The sequence below is a fragment of the Eulemur rufifrons genome, chromosome 12 (assembly GCF_041146395.1).
Source record: "Eulemur rufifrons isolate Redbay chromosome 12, OSU_ERuf_1, whole genome shotgun sequence".
NCBI classification, from domain to species: domain Eukaryota; kingdom Metazoa; phylum Chordata; class Mammalia; order Primates; family Lemuridae; genus Eulemur; species Eulemur rufifrons.
The window spans coordinates 6644596-6663337 of record NC_090994.1 but is presented as its reverse complement, the minus strand read 5'-3'; the positions used below and the strand labels follow the sequence as shown (position 1 = coordinate 6663337).

The following is an 18742-nucleotide window of genomic DNA, read 5'->3' as shown; positions in this document are numbered from 1 at the left end:
TGTACTTGCTAAACCTTTCAGATCTATGTTTAGTAAAGGATACTGAAATTGTAAAACCAACTCATTTCACTTTCAGACCCCTCAGTTTTATCATCAACATGATAAACTATCTGTTTTCAGGTAAAGCCTCCAGTGAAAGACAGATATAATTCCTGTTCCAAAGGTTGAGACTATTCAACAGACTAAAAATTTAATTTTCTCTTGTAACCAAAAATGGTACTTACATCAAGCACTGATCCAGAGAGATCAGCTCGTTCAAGATTTGCACAGCAAAGATTTGCATGTGCAAGATTGCAGCGGCTTAAATTGGCCATTTTGAAGTTAATGTATCGAAGGTCCAAACGAGAAAGATCAGCACCACTGAAGTTCAAACCCTGAAATAAAAAAGCACAAATTGTCACAATAATTAAACCATCTGTTTGTATTAAATTTAATTACTACAGCTAGCCACCCAACTTTTTTAAAAGCAACTGGCAGTTCAGTCACTTGGAATTTATTATACCACATGATCAAATGGAACTTAGAAACATCAAATAAGTATCCTTAATGAGTTCATCAAAAAAGAAACCCCAGGCCGGGCACGGTGGCTCACACCTGTAATCCTAGCACTCTGAGAGGCCAAGGCAGGTGGATCGTTTGAACTCAGGAGTTTGAGACCAGCCTGAGCAAGAGCGAGACCCCATCTCTACTAAAAAAATAGAAAGAAATTATATGGACAACTAAAAATATATATAGAAAAAATTAGCCGGGCATGGTGGTGCATGCCTGTAGTCCCAGCTACTTGGGAGGCTGAGGCAGGAGGAAGGATCGCTGGACCCAGGAGTTTGAGGTTGCTGTGAGCTAGGCTGACACCACGGCATTCTAGCCCAGGCAACAGAGTAAGACTCTGTCTCAAAAAAAAAAAAAAAAACCCATTTGTAAATACATTAGAATATAGCCTGGCTATACTTCATTCTGAAGTTTCGAAGAGGGATCCCTTTTACTTATATACCTGCTGATAAGTGTTATTTAAGTCTAATTATGTTTAAATTATGTTATTAATCCAATAATTTAAGACACTTTTATTAAGAAAAAATGAGTAGAGTGAGTGTGTGTTGTGTTTTAAGAGGCAAGGTCTCTCTCTGTAGCCCAGACTAAAGTGCAGTGGTGCCATCATAGCTCACTATAATCTCGACTTCCTGGGCTCAAGCAATCCTCCTGTCTCAGCCTCCTGAGTAGCTAGGCCCACAGGCATGTGCCACTGTGCCCAGCTTTTTTTTTTTAAAACAAATTTTGTTCTTCATAGAGATCCCAGTCTTGCTTTGTTGCCCAGGTTGGTCTTGCACTCCTGTCCTCAAGCAATCTCCTGCCTCAGCCTCCCAAAGTGCTGGGATTACAGGTGTGAGCCACTACCCTCGGCCCGTATTATGGTTTTTAAAATCTGTAATGCTACAACACACAAAAGTACAAGTATCTGCCACTGACCAGGCTATATGTAGCAACTGCACAAATACTGACTTGAAAAAAAATTGCTACAATTTCCATGCAATACTCACAAACTGCTACATAAAGCATAATTAGACAATAAAAAAGGCTACTGCATCTCTTTTTAGCTAACCACTTCAGAATTAAATCAACACTATAACCCTTAATTAAATTATATCTTGCATGAAAAAGGAAAATAAAGCAAAAAACATAAAAAACCCTGGAAGGATGTAAAATTAAGTCACAGATTTGCTGATACAAATAACTCTCATAGAAGCCTGCTTTAATTACCTGGCAACGCAATTCTGACTTGGTTGGAGTTGCTAGCAGAAATCGGACAAATTCCTTTCGGGATATTGGTGAATGATCTTCTGGTGGTTGAGAATTCTTGAAAAAGAGATTAAGAAATTAATGGGCTTTGGGGAGCTATCTCCAACATATGTAACACTTGCTAATGTAAAAAGAGCCTTACCTTTATTGCCACTTCTAGGTGTTCAATCAGTGAGTCAATACCAAAAAATCTGGCTTCTTCTAACACACCTATCAGAACAAAAATGATTTGACTTTTACAGAAAACTATTCATTTTGATATTTAAAGAATTTATGTTCAATTCTCACGATGGAATTGAAATTTAACAAGTAGTCTATCAGACAATATAGAAAAGTAATGTTTAGAACATACATATAGAACATTTAAAAATATTTGTAAAAACAAAGGTCTAAATTATTTATATTCTGAAAAAGGAAAAATAGAAAACTAATGAATTAGACTGAAAGCCTTCTCATATATTGAAGGTAATGGATATCCCAATTACCCTGATTTGATCTTTAAATTGTATGACTGTATTAAATTATATGTACCCGCAAAATATGTACATCTATTATGTATCAATAAAAAGATTTTTACAAAAGAATGAAAGCCTTCCATATTTTAAAATTATTTCTGATAATGAGTTTAAATAGGCCATAGACAAGAAATCCTAATACTACATATTCCTAAAACAACTAAGTTAGTGACTTCATTGTAAATTCAATAAAATATGATTAGTTCACTTAATCTTAACGTTTAATTGACTTTTTAAATGGAGCAGATTTGAATAGTTTGCCACAAATACCTTTTACGTACTGAATCAGAAAATGATAGAGGTGAATAAAAGTTTAAAGTTGGCTTCACAACGGAAGTCAGAAGTATAACTCAGAAATTTTTCCCATGGGAGAATAAATTTTAAAATTTCTAACTGATAAAAGGGATTCATCTGTTATTTACTTTTAGGTGACTGGGTATGCTTACTTTCTCACATCATCAAAGTGTGTGGGAATAAATCTGGGATCCATTATCTTTCAAATGAAGACTCAGTCTTTCAGGTGGTTGTTCACTTGGTACAAAACTAAGGACTCAGAAATTACACAGAAAGTGAGAAAAGGTAACTAAATATAGCTATAGAAAACCACAAGCAGTTATTTGGGTAGAATAATATGATCTTTTTCTGTAAAAACCAAACTCCACCTTTAATAATCCAATTGTAAAACAAAGGTCCTCCAACATCCAGCACCCTACTCAGGCAGCCACCCTGGCATGGGGTCTCCAGCCCACCCCAGAGTGCCTTGATCTCTGGATTCCTCCTGAAAGGGCAGCCACACCACAATATCTGTCCCTGGTAGAAACCCATCATAAGAGTGGGTCTTGAGGAGGAGAAAGTGGAAAAAAATAAATTAAAAAAATAGAGAGAGAGAGAGAGAGGGTCTAGTGGGCCTTGCTCTCAATTTGCCAAGATTTTCTGGGTATATCATAACCTCTCGAGGAAGGTGGTCAAGATGCTTTTCTCATTCTAGGTTTAGAATTAAACCTTTAAAACTTCCAAAAAGCCTTAGAAATACAAAAACACATACATGGAGGACAGTAGAGGAAAGGAGTGCATTTTCTATTGGCACCAATAAGACCTGGAGTTGAATCCCAGTTCTGCCACTAACTACACCTTTTTGGTCTTACAGATATTACTGTAGATTATTTTAAAGCATGTAACAATTTGGGACAACCTGTAGGCCATGTGAAAAGTCTGGACTGAAACTATACTAACTAAAAATAATGCTTTGTAAAATGAATCCAGTAGAGAGCTCTGCTTTTTGAACAACTCAATAAATAGGAGAAATGGTTGAGAAACACGAAAAAGAAAAAACAAGCAAATCTTGGTAATTGCCTGGATAGCAGAAGTCTGAGATAGCATGGATATATTTAACATATTCCTCACGTTGTTTTCTAGGCAGGGAGGATACAAAATGCTATCAATGCTATGAGGAAAAATTAAAATGGGAGGAATACAAGAACCTATAGGACATCCAATGGTGAGGTGTAAAATGTACTCAGAAGAGGGTGGTCATTAGCGTGAAAAACCACAGGCTGACATAGGTGCTGAAAAGAAAACGCCGTTTACCAGAGCAGATCACTGGTTATTTTTATAATAGTAACTCCTGCAGAAGAACTAAGATAATACAACAGGTTGTAAAGGATTTAAAGCAATAGTTGGTAGAAAGTAAAAGAAAAAAAAAACAGTAAGAATTTAGTTACAAATAGTTTATGGATGTAACTGACAGGGTCAAATAATGTGATTTTTTTTTTTGCAATAGGCACATTTGAAAGGGAATAAAGTTTAATAAAGCCACATTAAAGTTACTGGGTGTTCTGTATTTCACTACAGCGACTGTAAACTAGTAGTCCGTGGACTGATTCTGATACATTCAGCACATAGTGTTTTCAAATCAGAAAATGTCACACAAAATTTTAGATATCCAGCTTTGCTTTATAAATCAAGGCTCTGGCACCTTCAGTCCACATTCCAACATGGCAACAATGTGCTGAAGCTAAACAGGCAGGTGAACTCAAGACTGTCACACTCCCCACCTCTCCTCACGTACGAACATCAGATGAAATTCAGCCACTTGGAGGCCAATAAACTTCCAAATATGCAACCAGTGTTTTATAATGGCTTTTGTCTACATCATCTTCATGAACGTTCACAAAAATCTTGTGATGTTGGTACGGATGAGAGTATTTTTAATATCCATTTTTCAAAGGGGACTCGGAGAGACTTTCCCCAAGTTAATCTTCTAGTAAATTGTAGAATCGAGACTCTAATCCAGGCTATTATCCAAAGCATGATTTTCCCTTTTCACTACTCTAATTCTCAGTATAATGGGAATGTCCATAACTTGGAGCCAAGTTACAGTCACAATTCACTAAAAATAAAAAAAAAAAAAATTGAAACAACAAAATCCCTTACAGTCCTTTCCAATAGAATTGAAATCACTTTAGAATCTGAAATTGAAATTTATGGGTTAGATATAAACCTACACGTACAAAGACTACCTACCTGACAGACCACCTGCCTGTGCCTGTATCTGTGTCTATACCTATATACATTCATATACATGGGAAAACATTTAGTTCAAAAAATGGAAAAGATACACTTTCACTTCATGAAAATATACTAAATGAAAACAAAATGAAAATTCTAAACTGATAAAGATGTGAGGAATTGTATAATTATATTGAAAACTCACCCAATAAATTAATGCCATCATTTACAATGAGCTGTCCGTGACGCAAGTAGTTCAAAATGGGTTCAAAGTACTCAGGACTCCGGTCAATTAAGAAAGCTCCTCTATGATCTTGCTTATTTCCCCAGACGCCTGTGTTACCATTACAATGAAGACAGCCCCACATGAACAAAAAAGAAAGTTAGAAATTTATGGGAAGAAAATTGTGTAACATACCAGTAAGTTTTTACTCTTTTAAAAATTACTGACATCATTAAAAAGTACAGAAGGTCAGGAGTTATCAAGATCACATAAAATGTGAAAAAACTCACCTTTGTCCTTAAACATGTGGGCCAGCATACTGTCGGGTTCTTTATTCACTAAAGTGCTCCTAAGAATTCAGGGAAAAAAATTGATTTCTCCATTTGTCTTTATAAACAAACATATTTAAGTCAAGAGTATACTCGATCCCAGCTGCTCTCTCAAAAAGATGCATGCTACAACCTGGTAGGAGTAATGCTGGGAAACAAAAACGTGCAATAAGTTGCCACTTATCAAAATCCCTTCTAAATTGGCACTTCCTTTGACTTACATATTGTTTTAGTTTCCTTTACTTTAAATGTTCATCTGTCTTGCTAGCAAACTATTACATAATAATATTCTTGATCTTCTAAACTTACATTTTTCTGATCACTTTAATAAAAGCAGTTGTAATCTCTATGTATTCCAGTAGTGTTCATTTTTACTTGTATTGCATGTGTATTACTTAATATCAAAAAAGCACACTCTAAAACACAATTTATGCTTTCTCTGGAATGATTTGTGACCATGTTTTACTTTTTCCTTCAAAAAAAGTTCTAAAAATGGTTTCAGATCACATAGTATATCTAAGCAGCATTTGAATATCTTTTAAGGAAATCAGTAGATTGAAGGAAAGAAAAAATGGTATATAGCATTCCTTTTGCATTCTCGTTCTCTCTCTTTAACACACATACACACACACCTACCGTGTAGTTGTAAAGTAACGCCCTCCAACATTTAATGTTAGCCAGTCTGTGTGGGATCCTGACAATCCTTCAGGTGGTTTAGAATCTGTCTGAGGATCTACAAATGACATGTAGAAAATAATAAAAATATTAAGGTTGGTGATTCTGGGAAGATGACAGTTGCTTAATTTTTTAAACTAAATATACACATAAAAGTATACCAGAGATAATAGGACAGCAAAACCCAAACCCAATGACTGCACCTAAAACAAAACTAGGTGATAAGGTAGTCCCACCAACACCAACAGCTGTAAAAGTAGCGTGCTCTCAGCACCTGTGAAGGAAAAGGCAGACAGAAGCTACAGGGTACGTGATGAACCCAAGAATGCCAAAGCAGTCCATAAATATGGACTTCACAGCTCAGTAAGACTATCTGAGAACAGCAGCCTAGAAGTGGGAGGGGCATGTCTACACTAAAAGTGGGTGACACAAGTAGTTGACAATAAGATCTGAAGGGGCTACAAATAAACTCTCAAAACCCACCTGCCAAACTGTCTTCTAAGGACAAAGCCCCGTACTGATACTAACAAGATGCTAAGAAAAGAATCCAAGTTGAATAGAACGAGCCAACAGAGACACAAAAAAAAGTGTCCTATCTGGAAAGTTAAGAAGGTCTACAGACCAGAATATGTCAGAAAGTGAGTCCATTTTTTTTTTAACACTTCACAAAAACAACAGAAAAGGGAACTAAAGACCATGAAATTAGAAAAACTTAGTCCTCCTCAAGTTAAGGAAAACTAATTTCACATAAAAATGAGTAACAGAAGACAATTAAGATCAAATACCACACAAAAGTATTAAAAGAATAAGAAGAATTACATTCTTATAGACAATGAAAACATGCCACAAAGAAATGCCCACAAAAAAGATAAAAATATAATCTAACATTCCAAAACACATGAAAAGAAATAAATAATACCATATATAAAATAGCAGCATAAACCAGAATTACAAAATTCAGAAATGAGGTGAGAAAACTCAGGATAGAGTTAGAAAAAAAAGAAAATCCATTTTGAAAATGGAGACTAAACTAGAAGAAATACAAGAGTGAATAAACACAACAGATAATGCCTTAAGGGAAATAAAAGGTAAAAAAGAAGAAAGCTTTAAAAATCAAAAAGAAATTAAGAAAGAGATAAAATGGATTTAACAGAAGGTTCCAAATGTAGAAGATCCAACATACATATAATGAGTCCTGAAAACAGGAAATCAAAGCAAGGGGGACAAAATAAACACGTAATTTAAAGTTCAAGGAAACTTTACTGGAATCTAAAAATACATATATTTGAAACTACATATTGAAAGGACCCACTACATACCTGAGAAAATCAACCCAGAATAACCCAGAACACCAAGAAATAGTCTATCAAAATTACTGTACTTTAAAAAAAGAGAACCATCCTAAGAGTGATCTAGGGAAAACAATCACTTAAGAAAGATCGGATTTTTTGATACCACCATCTCATGCCAGAATAAAACGTAGTAACATATTCCAAGATAGTCAAAGAATGAAATGTGAACCAAGGATTTTTTTTTTTACTACTTCACTGAGGTATAACTGACATACAATTTTACCAGTTCACTGAGGTATAACTATACATATTTAAAGTTCATAATTTGTAAAGCTTTGACCTGATTTCATATCCAACCAAGCTGATTTTCAAGGATAGAAGCCATATGTTATCTACTCTCAAGATGTCAAACAAAATTGTTCTCACAGGTTCTTGGAGAGGATTCTACTGAGATCAAGTTTCAGATAACCACTGGAGACATGAACAAAAGGAATGGAGATAAGCATTAAATGCACTTAAACTAAATAAGGGTGATAAGGGAGACAGCACAGTATACAATGGGTGTATATTCTGATAATGTAGAAACAATACAATTATTTCTTAAGTAAGAGAAAAAAGGATTTAGCATACATTAAAAAATGTTCAACTGTTTTTAGTAATCATATTGGTATTCAAAGTATTGGGGTTGTTACTCTGATACTTTTATGTGTGTTTTGCATGGGATGAAGTAGATAAGTAATTATGTGACATTATAATTCTATCAATCCCTATGTCCCTGAAAATCAGGATTATTGATATGGAAGAAAGAAAACACAGATGTAACATAGGAAGGGTTAAGTAAAAACCCTATCATCCTGAATATAAACTGGAAGTATTAATATGAACCCATGAGATATTAAGTCCATCCATATCTTATGTTATTCAGCAGTCCCCAACCTTTCTGGCACCAGAGACCAGTTTCATGGAAGACAAGTTTTCCACAGACAGGGCGGGGATGGTTTCAGGATGATTCAAGCACATTACATTTATTGTGCAGTTGAACCTCTCTGCTCATGATAATGTGTATTTGCAGCTGCTCCACAATGCTAGCATCACCGTCTCAGCTCCACCTCAGATCATCAGACATTAGAGTCTCAGAGGGAGGCACAACCTAGATCCCTCCATGCGCAGTTTACAGCAGGGTTCTTGCTCTTATGAGAATCTAATGCGGCCCCTGATCTGACAGGAGGCGGAGCTCAGGCTGTGATGCAATAGGGAGTGGCTGGAAATACAGATGAAGCTCCGCTGCCTGGCCTGCTGCTCACCTCCTGCTGTGCGGCCTGGTTCCCAACAGGCCAGACTGGTACCAGTCCATGGACCAATACTGGTCTAGGGGTTGGGGACCCCAGTTATATATGACATATACACTTTATATCAATAATATGTATTATATTATATATAAATTTTGTTTCTAGCTAGCTATATATTTCCAACTCTGTCCCCCAAAAGGCCTAGTAATGATGATGAACAACACAACAGCGAAGAGCCTCCCTAGCACCTAGTGTCTCTAAATGACACTTCCCACTAAAAGAAATCAAGACCTCTTGGAAAAAATGTAGATCCACAGGAAAAGGTTCAGATGAATACCTTGTTATTCTAGATAACGAGAAATCTATAAAAGACAAATGGGGTTGTGTTAAAAGGACGTAAAGAGGTTTCCTATGGCCAAAGTAAGACAATCTAAACATCAATAAATGCAGGAGATGAAAACATAGCAAATATTTTTAAATCCAAGAGTTTGTAACAGTAGAACAAAAATAAAACCAAACCTTAATTACTTTTCATTTTGTTTGTTTGTATGCAGTGAACCAATTAAGTGACCACTGTCTGCCAACCACTGTTAGGTCAGCGGATAAAAGAAGATGAGGAAAAATTTTTGCTCCTGGTTTAAAGGTAGATACAGAGAAGAGAATGCACTGACTTACAAGTTGGCAAGTCCGTGAGCAACCAGCCTGAGAACTACTTCCATGCATCAAATACAATTAATGTGATACTTTAAACAATAAGTAAACACATATTCAGGGTGTGACTGTATGGAACTAAATAAATCACTTTTTTTTTTTTTTTTAAATCAAATACTTTTAAAAGAATATTTACCTTACTTAAGCTTTAGGTTTTTTCTTTTGAGATCCACAATTGTATAAACTTTCTTCCAAATCAAAGGGTAGTGTGTGTGTGTGCGTGTGCACCTGTGTATACAGTTGATGCCAAATCATTTTTTGATCACTATGAAGGACTGTCAAACACTACTTATGCAAGCAGTATTTGCTTAGAAATATCTGGTATAATACTTAAGAGAAATTCTGACAATTACTATCAAAGAAAAAATGTCAAAACAAAACTGTAGTTTCAGAGCATTTTAAAGGCATGTAAAATATGAAGTATCTATATCAAAATATGATCATGTAATTCAAATAAAAAATTTAACACACACCCTGAGTGCAGACTCAAAAAGGGAGTGAAGAGCTGAATACAGCCACAAGATCTTTTTTAGTGTTAAGCTTAATAATCTCATTTAAAATATGTGCCATTTCATCTTTTTTATATTGACCAACAAAACTCGTTTTTAAGGAAGTCACTTACCAATAAATGGCTCTCCTTCACACACAAACAAAACATCATCATCCCTGGAAAAATCAAAATTTAAAAAGCCACCATCAAAATCTAGAAATCACACTGATCATTTGTTGATTATAGGAATGATTCCTTAGAATTATATAAAATAGGTTTTTCTATCAGTCTTTTTTTTAATTTAAAACCCCTGCACAATTTTGGTTTGGCTATCAATCTATACAGCAAAGAAGTTACATTTCCAGTGCTTTACCCCCGCAACTTAACTATCCCTGGATTTAAATTCAAAAATAAGATCTTATACATGAAAGTACTTTCAAAATAGAAAAAAAAAATTCCACTATACAAATTATGTGAATTCAGTTTATTAACTGAAGAATGTACCATTATGCTCAAAGGATACGATTAAAGCCATAGCCAACTCTTTCTGTTTAATTTTTTACCCCTAAATAAATGAGATTGTCTCCTGTATCATTAACTGCTATGTGCTTTGGAAATGAAATAAAGCTTTGTATTAAATCTAGGAAAAATATAACTGGAAGTAACTCTGCTATTAACACTTACCCATAACACGTCCACCACAGACCCAAATGTAAATTATTACACACAACTCACAATTCCGAATTATCAGTGTATATCCTCCTCTTCCTCTGCCCTAACCTATCACATGATTATTGTAAATGATCAGAGACTGTACTGTGAACCAAAACCCAATAAACAAGTAGCTATTTTATAGCTCAGAAGGCTTCAGTTATGACCTTTTGTATAAGTTTTTTTTTTTTTTTTAATTTCTTATAGGACATCAGAGGAACACACTGAGTTTTTCTAAGCAGAGTCTGTAGTTTGTGAAGGAGAAAGCTAGGCTGATGCAGATCATCCAACAATGGGACTCAGTTATCCTTAGAAACTGAAAGAAGCTGGGAGACAGATATTAAAAAACTAAGAAATTCCCCTAACTTATTTGGATTTCAGATGTAGCCTATAATATTTTCTACTTGTTCACCATTCCAGTTAACTTTTTCAGATTAGCATAAAAATTTCTTTTCATACAAAAATCAACTGCTAAGCTCTATCAGCTGAGTAGGTCACTTCACAGATGCTCAGTTTCCTCATTTATAAAATGAAGGAACTAGAACTGATTAACTTCAAATGCAGTCTATTATATTGAAAGTTCATTCAGATCTGGATTTATACAGAGACTAAACTTTGTATATACTATAATTTAGAGCATCATCATCTTCACACCATCAATTAAAAAAAACCCTGCTTTACAATTAAATAACGTGGGCAAAGCAATTATAGCTGGTATAGTCAGTACTTAATTTGTGTTCCCTTCACTATCTTCTTTAAGTATCTTCTTGCTCCAAAATTCCACCCTGTGAAGACCGAGTGAGGTGAACTACACACTTCTGTTAATCTGCCTAGGATAGTTAAAAAAAAAAAAAAAAAAAACAAGCCCACTAGTGGGGTGGATCACTTATGATATCTCTCATATTTAGCAAGTTTTTACAAAAACTGGTCTCTATAATGTTTATAAAATTCAAAGCAGTTTTAGGAAATGAATTTAATAACAAGCAGTTGCATATAAAAGTAAAATGATCAATTAGATTTTTTTTTTTTTTTTTTTGAGACAGAGTCTCACTCTGTCGCCCGGGCTAGAGTGAGTGCCATGGCGTCAGTCTAGCTCACAGCAACCTCAAACTCCTGGGCTTAAGCGATCCTCCTGCCTCAGCCTCCCGAGTAGCTGGGACTACAGGCATGCGCCACCATGCCCGGCTAATTTTTTGTATATATATATTTTAGTTGTCCATATAATTTCTTTCTATTTTTAGTAGAGACGGGGGTCTCGCTCTTGCTCAGGCTGGTCTCGAACTCCTGACCTTGAGCGATCCACCCGCCTCGGCCTCCCAGAGTGCTAGGATTACAGGCGTGAGCCACCGCGCCCGGCCTATCAATTAGATTTTTAACATTACAAACTGCATGTCTTATTAGGTTCATCTCTAGTACCACAAAGAAGAAATTCCTCACAGCCATATGTGAACTATGTAGAAAGATGACAGGTATACTGGAATACACTAAGGGTTTTCCATGTGATCAATATGCCCTAAGTCCAAATGACTTAAATTTCAAAGAGCAAATTCTAGGCAATCACTTGCCCAAATCCTGTACACTTGACAGTGATCAAACTACTGCTTAAGGGAAACAGCCTAGCACCAGGAAGATGAAGCACACTGTTGACAGCTTATAAAAAGGTGAAGGTTACCTGATCAAAGCAATATCATCAATCAGTCCACCTTTCCCATTATACACACTGGTGGCTTTGATGCCAAGTTTACTGCTGGCCACAGAAAGCAAATCGGATAAAGTTCCATATACAGCAACTACCTGTAAACACATTAGATTAATTTGAACAACTTATTTAACAAATTTCATCACCCACAAATTATAAATCATCATACTACAAACAGAACTAAAAAAATCAGATTATCACATAAAAGGAGATTTCAAGAGGTTCTTTACAGTGTCCCTTTTTCTTCTAGACCCATACATTTACTTAGTGCCTAATATTGCAGATTGCAGAATGGCAAAATTAGAGAAAAAGAAATCACCTCTGACTAAAACCAATCTACGATCTTAAGGTATGTTAAATATTAATAGTGCTCCAGTTCTGAGGATAGACCTGTACTTGAATCTAGATTCTGACACAGTCTGTCAACTTGAGATAAATAACTTAACCTCTTTATGCTTCTGTTGCTTTAAGTAGATATGAAAAAAACAGTAGCACCTATCTCAAAAGGTTATTATGCGGATGAAACGAGTTAATGCTTGATAAGAGCTTAGTTAAGTGCCTCCTGAAACCTATTAAGAACTTATGTTATTCTTAAATTACTCCTTTGTTATAGGAATGGTTCATTTTTAGAATAGGAATGACTTAGTGCTGTTTATTATATATTTACTATATCAACCACCATAGAAAATATAACTTTCCACCTCATTTAATTCTTCAGTAACTACTCATAGTCATTATTTTACAAAAGCCAGATTTTAGAATCTAACATTATGAATACATCAGAGAGCTGGCTGACAATGAATCGGGCACAGTCTGATGTATGTGCGAGATACATGCAACCGATTAAGCAGGGGGCTGAGAATCTCTACATGTAAGTGAATTTTGTGCTCTGGTCATAACTCTAACTATGGGCTCCCGGTAGCTGAGCTGTATAGTCGAACCACTATCAGTTAGGACCTCTGAATGTTGTAAGTAAAGAGTAGATGAGGAGCTATGAGGCGTGACCAGTTAACGGACTTCAGAAGAATATCGTGTAAAGATGCCACATGAAATGAGGAACAGGACTGTTTCTCTACCAGTGACTCATGTATGGTAGACTGTTTTTAGTTAAATAAATGAAGTAAATAACATGTCATGAAGGTAGTTGTTCGCTACCATGAGGATGCAGTCATTCAAAAGCAGAGTGCCCAGATTCCAATTTTTTTTCTTGGATCCGAAGGATGAAGGCCAGAAGAGTGCTGTCAACTGGGGCATTTGGGGGAAGGATTGAAGGCAAGAACAATGTAAAGGGAACTAGGTGGATTAGAAACCATAATGCATAATCCAAGTGTCCATAAACAGATGAGGGGGGTAAACAAAATGGTATATACATACAATGGAATATTATTCAGCCATAAGCAGCCATGAATTTGACGTATGCTACATATACATGCTGTATATGGAAACTTGAAGACATTATGCTAAGTGAAATAAGCCAGATGCATAAAAGGACAAATATTGTATGATTCCACTTACATGAAGGCACCTAGAACAGGCAAATTCATACAGACAGAAAGTAGAATAAAATGGTAAATCTTGGCATATTTTACCACGATTAAAAAAAGAATGCAAAGCACTTGGCAGTGTCCTGCACACAGCAGGCGTGCCATAAATAATTGAAGCCTGAGTAAAATAGGTCTCCCATATTTCCTTTCACTTTTCACCTCTGCAACAGAGCCTGTAATTCTGTTATTGCCCATACACATTCCTGGGAGAAAGGGAAGAGAAGTACAGCACCCAGGGCATTACGTACAGCAAACCTGGTGTGTTAAGGCAAAGACCATGAAGAGTATAGACGGAGAAGAAAGAAGCAAAAATGCAAAGGATTAAGAGATCAACCAAGGCAGGTGCAAAACAACTATTACAGTCAGGAAGGTGCCATGAGGGGAGGGTTAAGAAGCTCCTGCTTTCCAACATCAATGTTCTTGTCATGATTGCTATTATACTAGAAAATTTTCTAAATCTTTCTTTTGCCTCTTATTTATCTATGCTTCCTGTATATCTCTACATGGCTTTCTTCTGCCACATATATACAATCAACTTTCTCCCTCAGCATTTCTTTCACTTCTCTCTATTGGCCATACTGTAAAATAGGCTCAAGTTTAATGTATCTGTCTACGTTATGCTCCTGTACTTCACTTAAATGTTAGAGCTGAAGATTTTAAATGACTTATTTTTCAAAATATAGCAAATTAAATTGTCCACTTCTATGTATTAATAATTGAGTTGGGTTTTCCTATAGGTCAGTTGTCTTCCAATGAAAATAATGGCCACTCACCATGTTCTAAAGCTGCACTGTCCAATATGGAAGTCACTAGCCACATGAGGCTATTTCAATTTTAATTTATTAAAATTAATTAGAAGTTAAAATGCAGTCCATTAGTTACATTAATCATATTTCAAGTGCCCAGCTGTGAAAGTGGCCAGTGGTTACCATACTGAACAGTGCAGATATGGAGTATCTCCATCATCACAGAGGTTCTATTGGACAGTGCTGTTCTAAAAAGCAGAATAAAACAAAGAACAAAAAATAAAATTTTTGATTTTGTTAGGCTTTCCTATGACAAAGCAATCCAAAGTAACAAAATGATGGAGTCTAACTCAAGACCTATTTGTTGTTTTTATGTAGTGTTCCCTTTCTCCCCACTGAAGTCAAATTTGACCATATGACAGAAAATACATACGGTTTGGCAAGGACTATTCTCAAGGCAATCAAAGCACAACAGGTGTTTCCTTGTGGGCCACAAAGCTGCTAAGGAGCACAGTCTAGTATAAATTGAGTTCAACTTTTATTTGTCACTTAAATCAGTCCTAACAGTTTCAAAAACAATTTACCATTTCATCAAATATTTTCCAATCTGACTTTCTACGTGGACCCTAAAGGTGCAATAGAATAGTTTTAATTTGTAAAAAGTTGTTCCTAATTCTGTGAATGTAGGTGAACAACTATCCATTGGCAAAGCTGATGAGCAGCACTAAAGAAGTACATCCCTGTGACTGAGTGCTGCCCCAATCTCTGACTCAAGAAGATTACTACCGCCAGCTTAAATGGAAGGATCCACTTGGCTAAATGTTACCTTGCCTGGCTTATGGCAGGCCTTTGACAAATATTTCTTGAATGGGGTGTAAAATTTTCATTCCTTTCAGAGTGTTGAACTAGGACACACCTTTTTGGGTATGAATCAGTTATATTTATTTAAATCTCTTCCACTAAGTTGAAAAACAAAGTACACAGCATAAACATGATTCTAAAGTGATATTCATATAACTATTAAAAGTGGCTGTCTTTGAATAATGGAATTATGGTTGACTTATTGTGAGTTTTTTGTTTTCCAAATTTGTTACAATGGACCTGTATTACTTATGCAACAAAGGGGCAAAGTTTTAAATTATTTTAAGGTCTCCATAGCTCCATACTAGTTTTACAAATAAAATTATTTTAGCATTTGGCAGTCTAACAGTTGACAATTAACCAAAGGGTCGTCAATTAAAATTAATACAAAGAATCTTAGAGTGCTATAAATTTGAAAATTTCCCTTAAGTTGAGCCAATATATTTGTTCTTCACTTGGAGGGCTATTCTTGGCATTTATTCTTCAACTAGAATCACTGAAGCATACTAACACTACCAAATAAAAAAGGAATTATATTGTAATACTAATATTCAAAATCTCTGTATTTTATATAAACTAATTAGAAATCAGGTTTAAAAATATATATATCAGCATAAAAATGTCCTACACATGGAAAAAGATTTTTAAGTTACTGAGAAAGTTTCAAACAGACTGGCACATGTACTTTGCTTCATATAACAACTCTGTTGGGAAAAAGCAGCAATGAAAATATTTCATATCATGGATATAAGCTCCAATTTATTTTTTTAGGGCTTATTTTAGTCCTCCTACTGAGCCAAAGAGAGGCCAAGCATTTATAAAATAATCATGCTTGTAAAGGTTATATGCTTTGTGTGTGTTATTTCCATCATGTGGACCTGGTGTTTCCATGTCACTGTCGTTATTTACTTTAATAACGTAGGCACTAAGAACTGAAGCATTTTATGGAGTAAACTGAGATGTACATCTATCAAAGTTTACGAAGACTGTATTATAATATGATTCAGACTTAATCCTTTCTAAATTTCAGATTCCATGACAAATGAAAGCTATTTACCACTTGGGAAAGTAAACAGTATACCGTGCCTAGCAGGATTTGCTAATTTTAATTTGCCTTTAAATCCATTTTTAAACTGTAAACTATGTTATTTAAATTTAAAAATTAAAATCTGCCCATGTATTTAAGACATTTTTTTTAAATCCCCACGATATTACATGGTACACAATCAATAAACACTTGTTTCATTTGTGAAAGCTGATTTACACAAAACCATTAATCATAATTATTATAACAACTATTATTTATTTATTTATTTTTTAGAAACAGGGTTTCGCTCATTACAGCCTCAAATTCCTGGGCCCAAGCAATCCTTCTGCCTCAGCCTCCTATGTGGCTGGTACTACAGGTATGCTCACCACACCCAGCTAATTTATTTATTTTTTGTGGAGACGATGTCTCACTATGTTGCCCAGGCTGGTGTTGAACTCCTGGCCTCAAGCAATCCTCCCACCACAGCCTCTCAAAGTGCTGGGATTACAGGCACCGAGCCCAAACACAATTAATAACTAAATGTAGAACTCAATCTACTCTACCTATAGTTTTAGTTTAATACATTTTAAAAATTAAAATGATTTTAAGCCCAAAAAAGATGATATAACTAACTCTAAGGTTAAGAAACATAATAATAAAAATTGAAAATTCTAACCATACCAAGTGCTGGAGAGGACATAGATCAAAGAGAAGATTTATTCAATATTGGGAGGAATATAAATGCAATGACTTTAAAAAGCAATTTGGCATCATTTTGTAAAATTGAACATTTACATAATCTTACACATGGTAATTACACCTATGTATATACATCTTAGAGTAGGTGGTTCTCAAACCTGATTAGAATCACCTGGAAATTCCATGGGGAAATTAAAAATTCATGGTCCCAGACCTTCTGAATGTTAAACTCTGGGGATAAAGTCCAGCAATGTGTTTTTTTCAAGTCCTCCTAGTGATTCTGATGCATGCTAAAGTTTGAAAACTACTACCCTAGAAAAATGCTTACTGATGTGCACCAGGATACACATACAGGAATATTCATGGCAGCACATATACAGGAATGACTATATTCATGGCAGCATCGTTAATGGCAAAATATAAAGAAAATAAACAACCAAATGTTCATTGACAGGAAAATCATGGTAGGATTTTTAAATAATGGACTTTAATAAAGCAGTGAAAATGAATAAACTATCACTATGTGGGACATTACGGATGGAATTGAATGAAAAAAGCAAGTCCCAGACGACTATACAATATGATACCAATTTGAGACATGATATTCCCAAAGCTGGCAAAACAGAAAATATGTAGTTTTGCTATACATATATATGACAAAAATATTTATTAAAAAAGAAAGAAAAAAAGCAAGGCAAAGAGAAATACAAAACTCATAAAAATGGCTGCTTTTATGGGAGAGGCCGAGGCAGAGGAAAGTGGATGAGCATGTTACATTTCTTGAGTTTTGTGGCAGGTTTAAAGATATTTGTTATATGATTTTTCTTTTCATTTTTATGTATATTAATATTCTTTACTATATTCTTTTGTACATATCACATACATTAAGAAATATTTAGGTTTAAAGAGTGAACCCTCATGGGGTTCTTTCTTATTAATGATTAGATTTCAAGAGGCAGAGGTTCCCATAGATTTTCACCTTTCTTCAATTCTAAAAATGTAATGGGTTCAAATCTGGATACTCAATACCAACAACATATTTCTGACCTAATATCAAAGCCAGAAGAAAACAGTTATTTCCTGGACCAAGAATGCAATCATAGTACAGAAGGAAGATGTTTCCTATCCCACTATGTTTGCAATGTTTGGCATGATGCCTCACACTCAGAAGGTACTCAGTAATTGTTGGCTGAATGAATGAATGATGAATGAAAGCATCAGTATACAAAAGGCCTATGACTTGCACAGCTCATTATTTAATTTTCTGAAGTAAAAAAAAAAAAAAACTGAGATCAAGTTGTATAGAAACTTTGCACTGACATCAGGTTGCTCAGAAAACACAAACTACATTCAATTTCCTTAATGCAAACTTTTACAAGGAATACTAAAAAGAGAACAATGGGAATTTTGAGGCACATGGAGAAAGGAGGATTGGTACAAGCATAATTATTAATAACTCCTTTAGAGCAGTTTAAGAAAACACCCAAAATTTAAAGATCCCAGTGTTTTAAAACTATGGCCTTCAAACGTTTTTTGCTATGCACCTCATCGGTAAAATATTTTGGGGCATGTGCTCAAACATTTGTATATTTATTTATTAATCAACTATATACCACTGTAAGAAAG

At 35.1% G+C, this 18742-nt stretch overlaps 1 protein-coding gene across 1 annotated transcript in view; it reads right to left on the bottom strand.

Moving 5' to 3' along the window:
• The window catches only part of KCTD9 (potassium channel tetramerization domain containing 9), a 29134-nt gene that overhangs the window by 7032 nt on the left and 3360 nt on the right, over positions 1-18742 (bottom strand). Inside the window, exons 2-9 of the mRNA XM_069485124.1 lie at positions 12210-12331; positions 9959-10002; positions 6006-6102; positions 5331-5389; positions 5023-5151; positions 1937-2004; positions 1756-1851; positions 225-374 (exon numbers count right to left, since the gene is read on the bottom strand). Coding sequence (XP_069341225.1) covers positions 225-374; positions 1756-1851; positions 1937-2004; positions 5023-5151; positions 5331-5389; positions 6006-6102; positions 9959-10002; positions 12210-12331 — 765 coding nt within the window. The remainder of the gene's footprint in view (positions 1-224; positions 375-1755; positions 1852-1936; positions 2005-5022; positions 5152-5330; positions 5390-6005; positions 6103-9958; positions 10003-12209; positions 12332-18742) is intronic.